The sequence below is a fragment of the Marmota marmota genome, unplaced genomic scaffold, assembly GCF_001458135.2.
Source record: "Marmota marmota marmota unplaced genomic scaffold, marMar, whole genome shotgun sequence".
Classification (NCBI taxonomy): domain Eukaryota; kingdom Metazoa; phylum Chordata; class Mammalia; order Rodentia; family Sciuridae; genus Marmota; species Marmota marmota.
In genome coordinates, this window is record NW_026000249.1 from 33,813,615 (window position 1) to 33,834,079 (window position 20,465).

At 36.8% G+C, this 20,465-nt stretch overlaps 1 protein-coding gene and 1 non-coding gene across 4 annotated transcripts in view; one reads left to right on the forward strand and one right to left on the reverse strand.

Annotated features, from left to right (window-relative positions):
• Rp2 (RP2 activator of ARL3 GTPase) overlaps nt 1-20,465 on the forward strand; it is a 49,116-nt gene continuing 28,651 nt past the window's right edge. For 2 of the 3 annotated variants that reach the window (XM_015488151.2, XM_048796531.1), the window contains exons 1-2: nt 1-163; nt 19,374-20,039. In XM_015488151.2, the coding sequence (XP_015343637.1) occupies nt 65-163; nt 19,374-20,039 (765 nt within the window). In that variant the 5' untranslated portion in view covers nt 1-64. The remainder of the gene's footprint in view (nt 164-19,373; nt 20,040-20,465) is intronic. The other variant, XM_015488152.2, reaches the window with a different exon arrangement.
• LOC125614168 lies at nt 18,893-18,999 on the reverse strand. Its single transcript, XR_007344811.1, has one exon. It is a non-coding gene; the product is annotated as a U6 spliceosomal RNA (small nuclear RNA).

Sequence of the window (20,465 nt, forward strand, 5' to 3'; positions counted from 1 at the left end):
CACATCACACTCCAGGAGGTGCCCGGGCTAGTTGGTTGGCTGGTGAGACCCGCAGGCCAGGACCATGGGCTGCGTCTTCTCTAAGAGGCGGAAGGCTGAGGAGTCGCGGCCCGAGAGTGAGGAGGAGCAGCCCAAGCAGTACAGCTGGGACCAGCGCGAAAAGGTAATGAAAGTATTTCAACCCCTGGTCTCAGTCCTTTAGAGCCGCCCGGCAAGTGGCCCTTATAGCCGGGAAGGTCTAGGGAAGCCGACTCAACGATATGGGTAGCTGAAGTCAGGGTGCAAGACTTTGGGAGAGCGTCCCAAAGAGCTGTGAAAGGGGCCTTCAAGTTCGTTGTCCAGGTAGATGTACCCTCGGGGGCTTTGCCTCGGTTTTGCTCCCTGACTTGCGCCTACTTCCCGTTCGAGGATAGACTCAGGGAAGGAGCCAAGAATGCGCTGAATCGCAAATCACCTCATTTCACCAGCCGCGCTGAGCGGGGTTTGGTCCAATCGTCGAATTACATATGGGACTGATTCTCATCTCTTCCGCGGCTTATGTTCTGTGGCTGTTTCTCTTTTGTCTGCACTCCCTGGCAAATCTCTTTGGTGCCGCATGATATATTCCACTGCTGCATTTTCTTAGTTACTAAGTGTACTGTTATAATGTACAGCTTCCCTCTCCCTCCTTTTCCAGTTGGCTGAAAGGGATAATGAAAATCAAAAGTCTTGAATGCGTGTAAAGACTGTAAAGTGAAAGTAATTGGTATGAACTAGGCAATATTTATTATTGCTTCATGTGAATGAAAACACCCTTATTCTTATTTTGAAGATATCCCCTAGTCTTGCACAAACACACTTACTCATCCATTTCTTAATGGTTCCTCTTTTTACATAGTTCTTCATTTATGCCTAGTAACTTTGATAGACTTAATTATTCTCTTCCAAACAAAATGAGATTGTCTTTAATGAGTGTAAGAACAGTTAACTCTTACCTAGTGCAACATATCTTTACCCCCAAAATACTTTATAGTAAGTTTCTTACTAATGGTTTGATTCAGTCATAAACCTTCCTGCCCAATCACCAATTCCCAGCAGAATTTAGGCATGTAGATTCTCCAAGTGTTACATTTAATAAATTAGAAGCTTTTTTCATTATTCTCAGCCCCATCTTTCTGCCTCTGGTTCTTAGACCCTTCTTGCACCATGTGATACATTTGTTTTCTCTTATTCATACTTCATGGTGGCATTTTATCATGTATGAAAGCTGTGTTTTCTATTGTACAAGGAGATTGCACCTATCTTTTTTTTCTTTTCTTTTGGTACTAGGGATTGAACTTGTGCGCTTTATGACTGAGTTACATCCTCAGCCTTTTGTATTTTTTATTTTGAGACAGGGTCTTGTTAAATTGCTTAGGGCCTGGCTAAATTGCTGATGCCAGCTTCAAACTTGTGATCCTTCTACTTCAGCCTCCTGCACTTGGCTAGAACCTGTCTTTTAAAGTTATTTGGTGAGCGTTTTTTGAAAGATTCATTTTCCTCAGATCTAGGATTTCTAACAATGCTGTTTAAACTTGAACTGTCTGCCACAGAGAAAGTTGTGTTTTTTAATTTTTATTTTAGCTTTTTGTTTTGAAATCATAGGCTAAACTTTAGTTTTAGCCTATGATTTCAAAACAAAAGTTTAGTTTTAGCCTATGTTTGCCTCTGATTCGCCTCTGATTCATTGTTTTACAATAAATTGTGCTACAGTTAACCTTTATTGACATTTCATTCAGCTTAATTGGGATCTTTCCAATTAATCCCTCTTTTAGATCAGTGGATGTGTTCTGTGATTTTTCTTCTTTTGCTCTTTGGCTAAGTAAAAGCATTGAAAAATAGAACAGGGGACACCATATGTAGCAAACTGTTACTTATAAACAGGGAACATTTTTTGAGAACATTACTAGATACTACAGTTGTATAGATATTACTGATATGTATAAATAAGCTCATACTTCTGTATGTGTATTAAAAGTTTAGGGGCTGGGGTTATAGCTCAGTGGCAGAGCACTTGCCAAGCACATGTGAGATGCTGGGTTCAATCCTCAGCATCACATAAACAAACAAACAAATAAAGATATTGTGTCCAACTACAACTAAAAAATATTTTTTAAAAAAAGTTTAAATTTTTATTTTACTTTTTGCAGTGCTGAGGGTGAAACCCTGGGCCTTGTGCATGCTAGGCAAGCACTCTACTACTGAGCTATGTCCCCAGCCCCAATACAAGATCTTTTTTTTTTTTTTTTCACAATACTTAGCAGCTATTTATGTAAATACTTGAAAAAGTCAATAATGGAAAAATAGGCTTATCATGAGAGTTTATTTTCATTGGATTTAGTTTGCCATTTAAAAAGTGCTGCTTCTAGGTTATCCTAGCAGATATAGAACACTTCAGGACACATGTATCTACTGTAACATACTATAATAGATACAGTCATTATAGAATGATTTATACTTTTGGAGGAAATTCAACAGTAGTAAGGGTAACTTGTTTATTTAAACTAAAAAAAAAGTTAGAATATACAAATTATTTTTTCTCATTTGATTGAAAGGGCTATAAAATTTCACATACCAACAAAGGAATCAACATAATCACATAGAGAACACCTCAGCTAATTGCTTTTACCTTATTTCCTCCTTAAAGGAGAGTGTACACTCAGCCATACAATATTCTAGACTGCACAATGGCTTCAAGGCTGGTCTACCATAAGTGACTGAAAGTAAGTTGTATTGGTAAGCTGACATTGAATAAGTTAAAATCTTGATCAACTCAATTAATCAAGATTTTTCTAACTAAATGAGCATTATATTCCCCAAACAACTCAGTTTAAAAGTCTTTGGACCATTGAAGAAAGAGAAATATTAGCTTACATTTTGAAACAATGGAGACACCACATTTTTAACACTGCTTTTTCTTTCTGGAATTTTTTGTTGTTGTTGTTCTTTTGGAATAACTAGGAATCTCTCTATAGTGCCTCATTTACCATAGTTTTAAGTTTTATATGATTTTAAATATATTTCTAGTTTCTTGCTTGCTGTGAGCCTGATTTGGACTACTGTATAAATGTTCTGTATTAGTCCAATGATGTTTTCAGTGACCATGGTCTTGTTTGCTCCTAGATTTTGGGGGAGGGGCTATTGGGGCTTGAACCCAGGGGTACTTAACTACTGAGCCACATCCCCAGCCCTTGTTTATATTTTATTTAAAGACAGAGTCTTGCTGAGTTGCTTAGGGCTTTACTAAGTTGCTGAGGTTGGCTTTGAACTCATGATCCTATTGTCTCAGCCTCCCAAGATGCTGGGATTACCGGACTACACCATCATGCCCTGCTCCTAGAAGAGTTTAATCATACCTTAGAAGGAACAGAATGCAAATACAGCCTAGAGAACATAACTGAGATATACTGCATTATATTAACAGAAATGGTTTGTGTTAAAAGTTTAGGTTTCCATAATGTAAAACAATGGCAAGTATTTACTTTGTTCACAATGTTGCAATTTGTATAAAGCTAAGATGGTTGATTCTGCTATATTTTAATATAGCTTATATGTTTTTAAAGTCATATCAATTGCCATTCAGCTTCTATGATTTTATGTATAAAACCAAAATGAGTTCCCTGAAGTTTCCTTGCAACTTAGAAAGTGGTATTTAAATTTTCCTTAGGTTGTGTAACCAGAGTACCTTTATTGAGGGGCACCCTTGGGGTTTTGAGTTGGGTAATTGGGTCAGTCTTCAGGTACTGAAGTAAGAAGAAATTGTCTCAATTAGAAAGAATGTTTGGGGAGTAAGTGTTGTCATGGCAACTGACATACTGTAGTCAACAGTGGAAGAAATTCATTTTCTATTGCTGCTGACTTTGAAAAAAAGTTTACAGTTACTGCACTGACATGATAAGAAATATATTTGGATTGCAATATCTGTACATAAATAATTGGAAAGAAATGCTTTTATCTTTGTTATCCACATGCTATCTTCCAGTTAGGCAAAGTATTCAAAATATGTGTATTCAAACACCAAGGGAGATCCAGAATTATAATACCCATCCAAGCCCTCCAGGAAATTACTTGTTTTTTTTTTTTTTTTTTTGGAGTTAAGACAGGGAGTATTTAAGTGAAAATCAGGTGAAGATGATACAGAAAATTATTTTTCATTTCCCAGTTATTCATGCCAATGTTCCTCCTAAATAAGAGGAAATGAAGATTATGTATCTAAACAATAATGACATAAATTTGAAAACTGTAGTTGGGTATGAACAACACATCTTGTATTTGTTACATTTGATTCATGTTTAATAGAAATAATACTAAACAAAATTTTTTAAATTCAAGTTTCTATTGTGTAACTTTTGTTAAAGCAACCAATTTGTGCACTTCAGGTTCCTCATCTATAAAGTGGGACAGTTATAAATATTTCTCCACTATTTAATATGGCAAAGTCCTGTCCTTTCCCTGTTCCTCCTTTGAACCAGATTGGCAATCCAAATAATTTTATACTACAGAACTGTTTAACTGTAGAATCTTTAGCTATTTGATTAATTTCTCCCCATGAACTAGAGAGGTTAGACAGTAATGATCATATCCAAGGAAAGAACTTGAACAAACTTTAAGCAGATTATAATTCCCAAAGTTGTTCATCAGTGGAAAGGGTGGCTTTGTGAGAAATTGACCTCCACATTAGTCAGAATGTTCAGAGGTTAAACGGTAACCTGCTAGAAAGAAGTGTCTGCATCAAATAGGGGGCTAGATGCTATTTTAGCCTTCTTTTAAGTAAGCAAGGTATTCTAGTTGTCCATCTCTGCATACCTGAAACTTAATATCTTAAAACAATGGCAAGTATTTACTTTGTTTACAATATTGCAATTTGTATAAAGCTAAGATGGTTGATTCTGCTCAATGTTGAATCAACTGTGGCAGTTTGACTAGGGGCTGAATAATCTACCTTCAGGATGGCTTAACAGCCTAGCTGGCTGGCAAGTTATTGTTGGCTTTCAGCTGGGAGCTCAGCTAGGGCTGAAGGCCAGGCACTCTCCATGCAGCCTGGGCTTCCTCACAGTATTATGGCTGGGTTCCAAGGGCCAGTGGCCCAAGAGATATTGGCAGAAGCTGCATTATCTTTTCCAAGTAGCTACTTCTTTTTTAAAAAGAATTTTTTGTGGACTAGATTTCCATTAAAATGAACAAAATCCATTATTTTATCTTAGATTAAGAATAAGATGTTCACTTTTGTTTTATATTAGAAAAATAATGCTTAATTTAGTTTAGTAGCTGTAGGACATCAAATTAATATCATGTTAATTCCAACTCCTAATTTTTTCTTTGATTTTGAAAGTATATTACCTTTTTTGTGGTGCTGGGCATTGAACTCAGGGTCTTCTTTTGTGTGTGTGGTGCTGGGGATATAACTTAGGGAAGGTGCTTTACTACTGAACTATATCCCCAGACCTATTACCTTTTAAGAATTATAGTAAGAAATACAGTCTAATCAAAGCTCACTTCTATAAATGGCTCATATAAAAAAGTAATTTAAACCATGATCTTTTTATGAGTGTGATTTTAGGCACTTTATTTGAGATCCAGTAACTTGCAAGGTTATTATGGGCCTAAGTTTCAGGTTGCTTTATTATTACTTTTTGCTTTGAGCAACTTTCAGGCATTATTGAGAAAGCACAGCAGCATAAATCTTGTTTCTCCTTTGAAGACTGGGTTGACAATTCAAAAAATTTTATACTACAGAATTATTTAGCTATAGACTCTTTAGCTATATGATTAATTTCGCTCCATGAGTTAGGAAAGCTGGAATGTACAGAGAAAATATTAAATTACATTTAAATCCTTAGTTTTGGCAGCTGCTACAGACTGAATGTTTGTCAGATTCTTATGTTGAAGGCCTACCCTCTCCCAACACAATGTGGCTGTATGTGGATATAGGGCCTCTAAGGAAGTAATTAAGGTTAAATGAGGTCATAAGGGTGGAGCTCTGATCTGAAAGGATTAGCGTCCTTTTAAGAAGATTCGCCAGAGAGCTATCACACAAGTGCAGTTGCTCTAGTGTATGCATGTGCATGTGTTCTGTTTCTCTCTNCACACACACACACACACACACACACACACAGTATAAAGCCTGGTAAAAGCACAAAGAGAAGAGGGCCTTTGCTGTTGGAGGAGATTGAGACAGGCTGCCATAGCAACATACTGCAGACTGGGTAGCTTAAGTAACAGAAATGTATTTCTCAGAGTTCTAGAGCATGGGAATACCAAGATCAAGGTGTCAGAAGATCCAGCATCTGCTGAGGCTTCTTTTTTTAGTTTATAGATGGCTGCCTTCTTGTTGTACCCCATAGCCTCTTCTCTGTGTGCTTTCTTGCTCTTGGAGAGAAAACACTTGATGTCTCTTCTTATTCTTTTTTTTAAAATTTTTTTTAGTTGTTGATGGATCTTTATTTTATTTATTTATATGTGGTGCTGAGACTCAAATCCAGTGCCTCACATATCCTAGGCAAGCGCTCTACCACTGAGCCACAGCCCAGCCCCTCTTTTTATTCTTAAAAGGGCATTAATACCATCATGATGGGCTCTCATGACTTCATTTAAACCTAATAACCTCTCAAAGCCTCCCCACCTCTAAAAACCCATGACACTGGAGGTTTGCACTTCAACAAATTTTGGGGGTGAAGGACAGACATTAAATCCATAACAAAGTCTGAGCCTATCAATAAGACAACAGCTCAGTAAATTAAAAGTTAAGAATAGACTTTCTGTATTTGCAACAAGAAGTCTCAATGCCAATTTATGTAGTTGAAATTTGTCAGTTTAATACTGTATATCTCATACTATATCATATCAATTGTCATGTAAAAAACACTAGCTAAGGGCTGGGGTTGAGGCTTAGTGGTAGGGCACTTGCCTAGCATGTGCTAGGCCCTGGGTTTGATCCCCAGCACCATAAATAAATAAATAAATAAATAAATAAATGTAATGTGTCAAACTACAACTAAACAATACATTAAAAACAAACAACACACACACAAAAAAAACAAACAACAACAAAAAAACACTAGCTAAGTTCTTTCTTTTTGGTGATGGTGGTACTAGGGATTTAACTCAGAGGCACTCTACCACTGGGCTACACTTCCAGACTTTTTTATTTTGAGACAGAGACTCACTAAGTTGTCAAGACTGGACTCCAGCTTAGAATCCTCCTGCCTCAGCTCCCAAGTCATTGGGATTACGGATGTGTGCCACTGCACCTCATGTTGAATTCTTTTTTTTAAATGTTTATTTATTTATTTTTAGTTTTAGGTGGACACAGTATATTTTACCTTTATGTGGTGCTGAGGATCAAACCCAGTGCCTCAGGCATGCTAAGTGAGCACTCTACCACTCAGCCACAACCCCAGCCCCTTGCTGGTTTATTTTTATCCAGTTGTGGTTTTTTTCTTTTTTTAAATATTAATTTTTTTAGTTGGACACAATACCTTTATTCCATTCATTTATTTTTATGTGGTCCTGAGGATTGAACCCAGGCTAGGCAAGCGCTCTACCGCTGAACCACAACCCCAGCCCCCAGTTGTGTTTTTTTTCACCTACTTAATTTTCATATAAATATGCTTGCAAATGTTTAAACTTACCTGTGTCTAGACAAAATCATTTGGCCAGAATCTTGAACCCCAAATCAAATCCCCAGGAAAAACACAAAATTTTTTTTAAAAAATTATTTTTTAGTTGTAGTCAGACACAATACCTTTATTTTATTTATTTTTTTAATGTGGTGCTGAGGTTCAAACCCAGGGCCTCACACATGCTAGGTGAGTGCTTTACCACTGAGCCACAACCCCAGCCCAACATTCACAAAATTTTACATAAAAGTTTTAAGAAGTTTCTGGTACAGTTAGATAAACCACAAACATGCATGAGGATTCCACTTGCCCATTGATCTTGAGGCGTGGTAAAAATAGGCCAACTCCTGCTCCTTTTCCCTACCTCTCTCTGTTTGTTGGCACTTTCATTTTTACCAGCCCCTCTGTGGGAGTTGACTTGGTGCCAGAAAGAGAAGCATAAAATGTTTTTACCCTGCTTAAGGTTTAAAGCAGAACTGACTTAAACCACTCTTTCTTGTTCCTTATTTCCACCTTAAGGCCTACACTGGCTCAAGATCCCATTAGCCTGCTCATGGCTATATTCCCATCCCCTTCTAGTAGCTTTCCAAGGGAATGCAGCCTAAACCTTTTTTTATTCAGGTGTAGGAAAGAAGAGAATGTAAAAAGCAAAGACCCAGGTCAGGCATTAAAAAGAGGGCTTCTGCCAGGCTTTGTGTATAGTTATAGTTTATTTTCCTACTCAGAAATTGGCCAGCTTGAATAATGACCCAATTAAGTGTCACTAAAAAAACAATTTTTTTCTTTTTATGATGCTGGGGATTGAACCCAGGGCCTTGTGCATGTAAGGCAAGTGCTATATCACTGAGCTATACCTGCAACCCTACTTTTAAAAGTTTTTTTGGTACTAGGGATTGAACCCATGGAGCTAAGTCCCTAGTCCTTTTTATTTTGAGACAGGGTCCTTCTAAGTTACTGAGGCTAGCTTTGAACTTGTGATTCTCTTACCTCAGCATCCTGAGATGCTGGGATTACAGATGTGTGTCACCATACCTGGCAAACCCTACCATTTTGTTCTTGATCAGTTCTTTGGGGATGGGATTGAGGATGAGGTGTGGAGAAGCTTCAAGTTCCCCTTAAGAGATGTATGATTATCAAACTTAGTTACTATTCACATAACATATGTAGATCACCTATTGCAAGTTACACTCTAAGGTAATAAATTTTAAGTGATCAAAATGGATTCAACAAGTATGTGTGAAGTGCTTTGGTAGAATTGAACACTGTTCTGGGTTCTGGGGACAATAAGGGTGAACTAAACAGATCATTCTTTTTCATGAAAGTTTTGTTCTCATGGAGGGCAGACGGTAGATACATAAAAAATATAATTTATATATAGTATGTCAGAAGGAAGCCAAGCACTTTGGAAAATAAAGAGGTAATGTTGGGAGAAATGTTTCAGTTTTAAATAGACTGATTGCAAGCTGGGTGCAGTGGCACATGCCTGTAATTCTAGCTACTTGAAAAGCTGAGGCAGGAGAATCCCAAGTTTGAGGCCAGTCTCAGCAACTTAGTGAGACTCCATCTCAACTTAGTGAGACTCCATCTTTCAAATTAAAAATTTGAAAAAAAAAATAGACTGGTTTCAGGATTCCAGCCTAAAACTTATATTACAGGAAGGGTCATAGATTGATATTTAATGTAATGTAGGTACTAAGGAAAGGGAGCATGTTTCCAGTTGAGGGAACCTGGAAAGCTTCACAGAAACTGTTTCACAAACAGACAAGTAGAACTGGGAGAAGGTATTCTGGGTCAAGGGGAATCAAAGGCCACATATACAGCACAGTCAGTATTTCAGATTTACTAAAGAACAGAGTTCACATGGGAGGGCAACAGGACTTAAGATTAAGTTGATGTTATATAGTGATGGTTTACATTTAAAGATTTTCTAACACCACACAACCTGATTTGGTGTTTTCTCTTTCTATGGGATTGATTCAATTTGCTAATTTTGTTTTCATGTATGGGCATGTGAAATGGGCCTGAAATTTTCTTCTTTTGTTATGTCTCTTTCTGCTTTTCTTATTAGGGTCAATGTTGGGCAGGCTACTAGTCTTGACGTTTTTATAAGGCCTACTGTTATCTTTGAAAGAGCAATTCACTGTGTGTATTTCTTTAATAGTACAGGTTGAGTGTCCCTAATTTTAAAATCCAAAATGCTCTGAAATCTGAAGCTTTATTTGTAGGGGTAGCAGGGATTGAACTCAGGGGCACTCTACCACTGAGCCACATCCCCAGCTCTATTTTTTTTTTTTTTGTTTGTGTGTGTGTGTAGGTAGACACAATACCTTTATTTTATTTTTTTATGGTGCTGAGGATTGAACCCAGGTGAGCACTCTGTCACTGAGCCCCAGCCCCACTATTTTGTATTTTATTTAGAGACAGAGTCTCACTGAGTTGCTTAGTGCTTTGCTTTTGCTGAGGCTGGCTTTGAACTCATGATTCTCCTGCCTCAGCCTCCTGAGCAGAGGGGATTATAGGCGTGTGCCACTGTGCCCACCCTTTGGACAGTTATTGTAGCAGAATGCTGAGCTAGATGGGGAAATACTGATTATACAGCTCCCAACTCAGAGCAGAGACAGCTGGTACAATTGCTACCTCCACACCCAGATACTTCAGAGATCATGTAGCTGAGGCTTTGGCACTTACTATACCTCCTAATATCTGGCAGAATCCAAAGCTTGAAGGCCCAGTAAGAAATTTCCACTTCAAATATCTTGGCAAAGAGTAATTTTAGACTCTTTACTTTTAAGTTTATTTTTTGTTTTGTTTTGTTTCACTGGGGTTGTCCTCTCTGTTGATTTGGTAGGTTTCCCTTTACTATTTGACAATGTGTATGTTAATCTAATTTTATGTACCTTTTTAATGTTCTAATATGTTAATTGGATTTATTAACTCTGCCTTTGCTTTCTCTTGCATATTCCATATTCTCTCCTTTTTTACTCTTATTTTATCTTCTGTTTCTTTCTTCCTTCATGCCTTCCTGGTTGTTGTGTTGTTTTTTTTTTTTTGTCTTCTTTCTCTTCATATTCTATATAGTTTAATTTTAATTTTTTTCAGCCTATTATAGAGTATTACTCCACTTTTCCACTTTTTGACTAGTGGAGTTATAGAGAACATTTTCAATAAATTTTTATCATTTACTAGTATACTGTTTGCTTTCAAGTAGTTGCAGTTACTGGTGATTATTATCTCCTCCCAAAACAGTGCTAGGGATTCATCATAGCACTAAGAACACAATGAATGGGTGCTTTGATGCTGAGATTTACCCCTGGTCCTTGGTACATGGTAAGATAAAGCAGCTCACTAAAGAGGCCCTTACATAACAGTGGAAGAGATATCCATCCCAGCAAATGAGCAAATCTCAATATTAAAGCACAGGAAACATAAGAAAGCAGGGCAATAAAATGCCTCCACAATTCCAAAAAGGTTAACTTTTAGAAGTTCTAGCTGGGCATGTGGTGCACACCTATAATCCCAGTGACTTGGAAGGCTGAGACAGGAGGACAGCAAATTCAAAGCCAGCCTCAGTAAATCAACAAGGCCCCTAAGCAATTTAGTGGGACCTTGTCTCAAAATAAAAAAGATCTGGGGATGTAGCTCAATGGTAAAATGCCTCTGGGTTCAATCCCCAGTACCCACCCCTAAAGAAAATCAGAGGTGAAATTAAGGAAATAAAAACTATAAAAATAATACAAAGGATCAATGAAATAAATAATTGATTATTTGAAAAAATAAGCAAGATTGATAAACTCTAGCCAAACTATATGGAGAAAAGAGAGAGAGAGAGAGACCCCAAATTACTAAAATTAGAGGGAAAGATGGGAATATTAAAACAGGCACAACTGAAACAACTTAAGTCTCAGGTTTATTAGGGACTACTTTGAAAATTTACATTCCAGGGCTGGGGATGTGGCTCAAGCGGTAGCGCGCTCGCCTGGCATGCGTGCGGCCTGGTTCGATCCTCAGCACCACATACAAAGAAAGATGTTGTATCTGCCGAAAACTAAAATAAATAAATAAATAAATAAATATTAAAATTCTCCCCCCCTTCTCTTAAAAAAAAAGAAAATTTTATATTCCAGAAAACCTAAACAGATCAATAACAAGCAATGTCATGAAAGTAGTAATAAAAAACCTCCAACCAAGAAAAACCCAGGACCAGATGGACTCATAGCTGAGTTTTACCAGATATTTAGTGAAGAACCAATGCCAATGCTCCTCGATTTATTCCATGAAATAGGAAGGGAGGGAATGTTTCCAAGCTTATTCTATGAAATCAGTATTAACCTGATACCAAAACTGGATAAAGACACTTCAAAGAAAAAAATTGCAGAACAATATCCTTGACGAACATAGGTGCAAAAATCCTTAATAAAATATTAGCAAATTGAATTCAACAACACATTAAAAAGATCAAATATCATGATCAAGTTGGTTTCTTTCCAAGGATGCAAAGATAGTATGCTCAACATGTGCAAATCAATAAACATAATACACCAAATAAATAGAAGAACCCAGGACAAAAATTACATGATCAACCCAGCAGATACAGGAAAAAGCCTTCAACATATTTCAGCATCTCTTAATGAAAAAAAAAAAAAAACCCTGAAGAAACTAGGAATAGAAGGAACTTACCTCAACAATGAAGGCTATATATGACAAACCCAAAGCCAACATCATACTAAATAGGGAAAAACTGAAAGCATTTCCTCTAAAATCAGGAACAAGATAAGGATGCCTGCTCTTACCACTCCTATTCAATATGATACTTGAAATTTTACTCAGATTATTAGGCAAGAGAACAAAATAAAAGGAATATAAATAGGAAAGGAAGAAGTCAAATGATATGATCCTATACTAAAAAAAAAAAATTCCACTTCTAGAACTTATAAATTTAACAAAGTAGCAGGATATACAATCAGTACATAAAAATCAATAACTTTTCTATACACCAATAGTTAATCCACTGAGAAATAAAAAAGAACTCCACTTGTGATATGTTAAAAAGTACCTCAGAATAAAGCTAACCAAAGAAGTAATTAGCATCTATAAGAAAGTTACAGAATGCTGAAAGAAGAAATTGAAGATACTAGAAGATGAAAAGACCTCCCATACTCATGAACGGGCAGAATTAATATTGTTAAAATGGCCATATTACCAAAAGTGATCCACAGATTCAATGTAATATCCATCAAAATACCATTGATGGGGCTAGGGTTGTGGCTCAGTGGTAGAGTGTTCACCTAGCATGCATGAGGCACTGGGTTCAATGCTCAGCACCACCTAAATATCAAATAAAGATATTATGTCCACCTACAACTAAAAAATAAATATTTTTTTTAAAAATACCAATGACATTCTTCACAGAACTAGTAAAAACAATCCTAAAATTCATCTGGAAAAACCAAAAGACCCAGAACAGCCAAAGCATCCTGAGCAAAAAGAGCAAAGCTGGAGGCATTACAATACCCAATTTCAAATTGGATTACAGAACCAAAGTAACAAAAATAGCATGGGACTGGCATATAAACAGACATGTAGACCAAAGGGATAGAATAGAGCATTCAGAGACCAACCTACATACTTAGTCATGTGATTTTTGACAAAGATGCCAAAAATATACAGTGGAGAAAGAATAGCTGCCTTAACAAATGGTGCTGAGGAAACTAGATATCCAAAGGTAGATGAATGAATCTGGATCTACATCTCTCTCCCTGCACAAAAGTCAACCCAAAACCTATCAAAGACCTAATCCGAGAAACTTTGCAACTGTTAGAAGAAAATGTAGGGGAAACATTTCATCATATAGAAACTGGTAACAATTTCCTGAATAGGACTCTTATAGCTCAGGAAATAATAAACATAGCTCAGGAAAGAATCAATAAATGGAATAGCATCAAAGTAAAACTCTTCTGTATAGTAAAGGAAATAATCAACAGCATGAAGACACAGCCTGTAGAATGAGAAAAAATGTTTTCTAGCTACTTTTCAAACAGGATTAATGTCCAGAATATATAAAGAACTCAAAAGACTAAAACCCCCCGAAACCCCCAAATAATCCACTCAATAAATGGTCAAATGCACTGAACAGACACTTTTCAATACAGATGGCTGACAGTTATTTGAAAAAAAAAATGTCCAACATCTTTATCCATCAGGGAAATTCAAAATCAAAACTACATTGTGAGCCGGGTACAGTGGTGCACATCTGTAATCCCAGTGGCTTGGGAGGCTGAGACAGGAGGATCGTGAGTTCAGAGCCAGCCTCAGCAATGGCGAGATGCTAAGCAACTCGGTAAAACCTGTCTCTAAATAAAATACAAAATAGGGCTGGGGATGTGGCTCCGTGGTTGAGTGCCCCTGAGTTCAATCCCTGGAATCCCCAAAATAAAAACAAAGTACCCTGAGATTCTGTCTCATTCCAGTCAGAATGGCAATCATCAAGAATACAAGTAATAATAAATACTGTCAAGTGTATAGGGAAAAAGTGAACTCTTAAACTCTATTGGTGGGAATGTAAGTACCACAGCCACTATGGAAATCAGTATGAAGTTTCCTCAAAAATACTAAAAATAGGACTACCATATAATCCAGCTATACCACTCCTTGGTATTTATCCAAAAGAATTAAAGTCAACATACTTTAGAGGTTTATGTATATCCATATCTATCACAACACAATTCACAATAGCCAAGTTAAAGAATTAGTCTAGGTGTCAGTCAATAGATGAATAGAAAAGCAAATGTGGTATGTATATGCAATGAAATTTTATTCATCTATCAAGAAGAACAAAATTATGTGATGTACAGGAAAACAGATGGAACTGGAGAATATTATGTTAAGTGAAGTAAGCCATTCTCAGAAAGATAAGTACTGTAGGTCTTCCCTCATATGTGGAAACAAGTTGGAAAAAAGTAGGGGAAAAAAGTATGTCATAAAAGTAGAAGGGAGATCAATAGGGTAGAAGAAGGGGACTGGGGGAATGAGGAAGGGAGGTATTGAGGAATAAAATTGATCAAATTATATGCATGTACCAATATGTCACAATGAAATTCACCATTCTGTATAATTAATATGTACTAATAAAGAAGAAGTTTGGGATTTTCAGATTAGGGTTATTCAACCAATAAAGTCTATGCAAATATTCCCAAATCCAAAAACTCCAAAATCTGAAACACTTCTGCTTCCAAGCATTTCAGATAAGGGATACTCAACTTGTAATTTAAAAATTGCTATGGCTTGCTTTACAGCCCAGTACATGATTTTTTAAAAAATATTTAATGTGTGTTTGAGGAAAATGTAAATTTATTCTACATCTTGAATGTGGAACTCAAGTTTATTTGTTGTGTGTAATTATTGTTTTTAATTTGGGGACCTATTTGACCTATTGAGAGAAACAGTATTAGAGAGCAATCCTTAGATTTGATTTTATTTTATGGCGTTGTGGATCAAGCCCAGGGCCTCATACATGCTAGGCAGGTGCTCTACCACTGAGCTATATATTCATAACCCCTCTCCTTATATTTAAATTCATCACTTCCGGGGGTATAGAAGGGAAGCAATTGCCCTGGTTAGTCTTTACCTGCTTTCCTAGCTTTACATCCAGCACAGTATTTCTTCCCTGCCCTGAAATACTCCCAAGGAAGTCTGGATTGGAGGTCTACATCAGAGGTGGTGTGCAGGAAGCAAGAGCAGAAATCCCAGAAGTTCCTTTTATATTTTATCCTCCCACACATTTGTGTAAGGGTTGGTCATGGTTTTCCCCTTTATTAGTGGGTTCCTTTCTTGGTATGTTTGGGGTTGATCTTGGGCAATGGAACAAGCAACTATATTAATTCATCATCTTGTTGGAGACCAAACTGAAACACTATACCTTTCTTTTTGTGGGTCACCTGTAAAATCCTGGAAATGGAATTGGTTGAATATTTCTACAGTAAACCTGTGTTACCTTCTGTATTTTTTCATTTCTGTTTATGGCACTACTAGCATCCAATCACATGAACCAGAGCAATGTTTTGTCAAGCCTGTAGGTGGGGATAATAGAAAATATTTGGGAGCATAGCATAAATTAATGGTAAGTATTATTTTGCAAAACTTATTTCATTGGTATGTATACATTCACAAGTACTCATAAGTCTGGCTACGTTTTTTTCTAGTGCTGGGGATCGAAACCAGGGCCTTGTACCTGCTAGGCAAGTGCTCTACTGCTAAAGTATGTCCCCAGCCCACAAATATGGATAAGTCCACATGCTGGGCTGTGCTGAAGAATGTATTAATGTGTGTTATAATGTAGAAGCACTGAACCAGGGAAGTATCATTTCCCTAAGAAGAATCTTTTTTTCCCACTTTCTTCTGCCTTACCTCCCTTAGCCATTAAATTACCAAATCTGCTGATTTTGTTTCTTCAATAATTCTCATCTTCATCCCATCCTCCTGTTCCTAACTACTACTCTAGTTCCAGCTCTTTCTCTATCAGCCTCTCAGATTCATGCTTCACAATCTCTTATTCTTAACAGAGTAATTTAACTGAAATGTAAATTGAGCTTATTTAATTCCTTCTCTGGTTCCCTATTTCCCGTGGATAAATTATGAGATTTATAATGTGACCCTGCCTACCTCTTTGGCTTCATTCACTATTATTCCATTGATGCTGATAACACCAGACCAGTTTTCTCCCTGCTTTCTGAAGAATTTTACTTTGTTAATTCTGTTTATTTTGTCTGGCATGGGAAGTGGGGGAATCCTTTATTTCCATCTCTTTTTTTCTGGTAAACTGTATCTTATTCATATTCACTCATTCATTCATTCATCTCTCTCTTTCTCCCTCCCCACTCCCACTTCTTTCTCCCTCCTAACCTCTCCCATACTGGAGCTTAAATCCAGGGGCACTTAACCACTGAGCCACATCCCCAGCCCCATTTTTTTTTTTTTTTTGAGAAGGGTCTCACTAAATTGCCCAGGCTGGCCTCCAATTTGTGATCCTCTTCCTCAGCCTCCTGGGTTGCTGGGATTACAGGTATGTGCTACCATGCCTGGATCATTCATTCTCACTTTGTACAGGAAATCTTCTACCCCACTAGGTTCCTCCTTTGTGTTTCCAGAATATTCTCAGAACCTCTTATTAGAATTGACAGGTTGTTTTAAATTTATTTAGGTAAGTATTTACTTCCTTTATGGAAAGAGCTGGTCATATTCACTTAGTGTCTAAAGCAATGCCTGGCTCATATTGGGTGTTCAATGTTGGTTGAGTGACTGAATATCCAGAAAGTTAAAGTGACTTTTTCAAGATCATTTGCTTATAGGTTACAAAACTGAACTGGAAAACAAGGACCTCTTTTATTGTCTCATGCTATAGACAAATGCTCCTCCTAATATATTATGTAAACCTGGATAAATACAGTATTTATTGTACATTACTGAATAAATCACTTTAAGCTACTTTGCTAATGACTAGGATGATTATAATTTGCTTTGTAAATAATGAAATTCTTATACACTGTATTGGAGCTTGTTTCTGGTACATTTTTCATGAAATTTATATGTTCACAAACAGTTCAAACTAGATTAAAAAGTCATTTGGAAGAAATAAGAATGGTCTTTTAGGTGAAAAAATGTGTGTGTGTGTGTGTGTGTGTGTGTGTATAAAATTTGTATGTTGTATGGTGCTAGAGATCAAACCCAGGGCCTTGAATATGCTAAGTACACACTGTACCACTGAGGTATATTCCCAGTCCCAGTGACATTCTGATAGCTCAGGTAGATAAAAAATTGTGACACATTCCAGGCATGTTATTTAAAAGATTATTTGAGCTAGAATGCCTGAGGATAGAAATGGCAAAATTTGGAAAATTACACTGTAGGAGTAGCTCAATAAATGTATGAATCAAATTTGTATTTATAAGCACCAGCATATGATTCTTGTGCTCTTAGGTTCTTCCAATTTCTGTAGCATACATATTGCAGATATCAGTTGGTGATACTAAGATACAAAAACTAAGACCAATTTGTGGAAGGATAGGGAAAGTTATTTCAATCTGGGTTTATTTCCAATTTCAGATTTCTTTAAAGAAATAGAAATTATAGTACAACTATAGTACAAAATAAAAAATGTGGGGAAAAGTAGAAGTTATAAAGGTGATGCATCAGAAAAAGCAAAAGCATCATAAAGCTGAAATAGTATATTCTGATGTTCTGATTATGATAAATGCGTAGAAAAAACAGATGCATAGGATATGAGTTGAATTTTTTTGTAGTGCTGGGGTTTGAACCTGAGCCCTTGAGTATGCTAGGCAAGCACTCTACCACTGAGTCACATTCCCAGCCCATGAACTGAATTTTTAAAAAATATATTCTTGAACTTTGTACTCCATGTAAATTTTTTGGTTATATAGATTCCAAATATACTAAAAGTCTATTGATAATAATGATGATATGGATGTCACCTGGGTTAACTCATAGAAGGTTCAAACCATAATGTCATAGAGGCTGCCCTTTAACTTGAATTCTCAGAAACACAATCTGATGGCAGAGAGAAAGTGGATTTATCTCCTGGGAAGTTATATTAACCAAGATCATAAGTTATATATAATGAGAGCTGTAGTTGCTAAAGGAACCAGACACTTGATTCCTCTAGGTATATATTTTCTTCCTATAGTGTTGTATACTAGCCTAATAATTTTAAAACATTTCAATATTTTAATTGATGGCTCTTTTCACCCATAAAAAACCACAATGCTATTATCACACCTAACAAAATGAAAATTTCTGTTTTTCATTTCTTTTTTTAAAAAAATTTATTGGTGCATTATAATTACACATAATAGTGGGATTCATTTTACCATATTCATACATGCACATAATTTGATCAGTTTTATTCCCCAATACCTTCCCTTTCTCTCCTTTCCTCCCCCATCTACTAGTTCTTCTCATCTCCCATTATTTATTATTATTATTTTAGTGCAATGCAATTATATGTATAAGCAGGATTCACTGTAGTTATGTTCATACACAGACACATAGCATGATTTAGTAGATTTTGTTCCCCAGTACTTCCCCATGCCCTCTCCTCCTGCCTCCTTCTTGATCCCCTTTCTCTACTCTATTATTCTTTCTTCTGTTTTTGTGAGATCCTCTCCCTCCCAACACCCAAGAGAGGAAAACATTCAATTCTTGACTTTCTGAATCTGGCTTATTTCACTTAGCATCATGTTCTCAAAAATAGGGAATGCCTCACAAATTTGTGTGACTTCCTTGTGCAGGGCCCATGCTAATATTTTCTTTATTATTCCCATTTCAGTATCTGTACTGCCAAAGTGAGTACTGATAAATTCTTTAATATTACCTAATATGCTCTATATATGTGAGTGTGAATTTCCCCAGTTTTCTAAAAAAAGTATTTTTACAGATGATATGCTTGAAACTGGATCCAAACAATGTCTACACATTATATTTGGTAGATATGCCCTTGTGCCTTTATCTATAAGGGTTTCCTTTCCCTTTTCCCTCCTTTCTTGTGTTTTTCCCTCATTCGGAGGGAAAAAATGTCCTATTTATTTTCTTACTATATTACAAAGTCAAGGAGATTAGGAACTTATATTTTAGCATTGAGAGCTGTGCCTGGCACCCCATAGACATTTAATTGATTTTTGTTGAGTAATATTAATAATATTTCAAGTCTGTGTTTTATCCCTGCAGGTTGATCCAAAAGACTACATGTTCAGTGGACTGAAAGATGAAACAGTAGGTCGCTTACCTGGGAAAGTGGCAGGACAGCAGTTTCTTATTCAAGACTGTGAGAACTGTAACATCTACATTTTTGATCATTCTGCTACAATTACCATCGATGACTGTACTAACTGCATAATTTTTTTGGGACCTGTGAAAGGCAGTGTGTTTTTCCGGAATTGTAGAGATTGCAAGTGCACATTAGCCTGCCAACAATTTCGCGTGCGGGATTGTAGAAAGCTGGAAGTCTTTTTGTGCTGTGCCACTCAACCCATTATTGAGTCTTCTACCAATATCAAGTTTGGCTGTTTTCAGTGGTACTACCCTGAATTAGCTTTCCAGTTCAAAGATGCAGGGCTAAGTATTTTCAATAATACATGGAGTAACATTCATGACTTTACACCTGTATCAGGAGAGCTCAACTGGAGCCTTCTTCCAGAAGATGCTGCGGTTCAGGACTATGTTCCTGTACCTACTACTGAAGAGCTCAAAGCTGTTCGCGTTTCCACAGAAGCCAACAAAAGCATCGTTCCAATATCCCGGGGTCAGAGACAGAAGAGCAGTGATGAATCATGCTTAGTGGTATTATTTGCTGGTGATTATACTATCGCAAATGCCAGGAAACTAATTGATGAGGTAAGGAGAGAAAAGAAAAATAGACATACACCTGGGCAGAAACACACCACTCTGGAGAACTTCCATTCTTTTCAAATTGGCTATTAGAAATACCGGCAACCCCCAAGTTACAGTCCTCTGTCCCACCTCTGCAAGACTTGTCTGTAAGCAGGTTACTTGGTCTTCAAAATACGTTCCTAGAGAAAAAAAATTCTTAAAAATGTAATTCAGGGCTGGGGATGTGGCTCAAGCTGTAGCGCGCTCGCCTGGCATGCGTGCGGCCCGGGTTCGATCCTCAGCACCACATACAGACAAAGATGTTGTGTCCGCCGAGAACTAAAACAAATAAATAAATAAATATTTAAAAAAAAAAATGTAATTCAATTTGGTAAACATTTATTAAGTGCTGATTATGTAAAAAGTTAGTCTGTTGCCATATTTCATTGA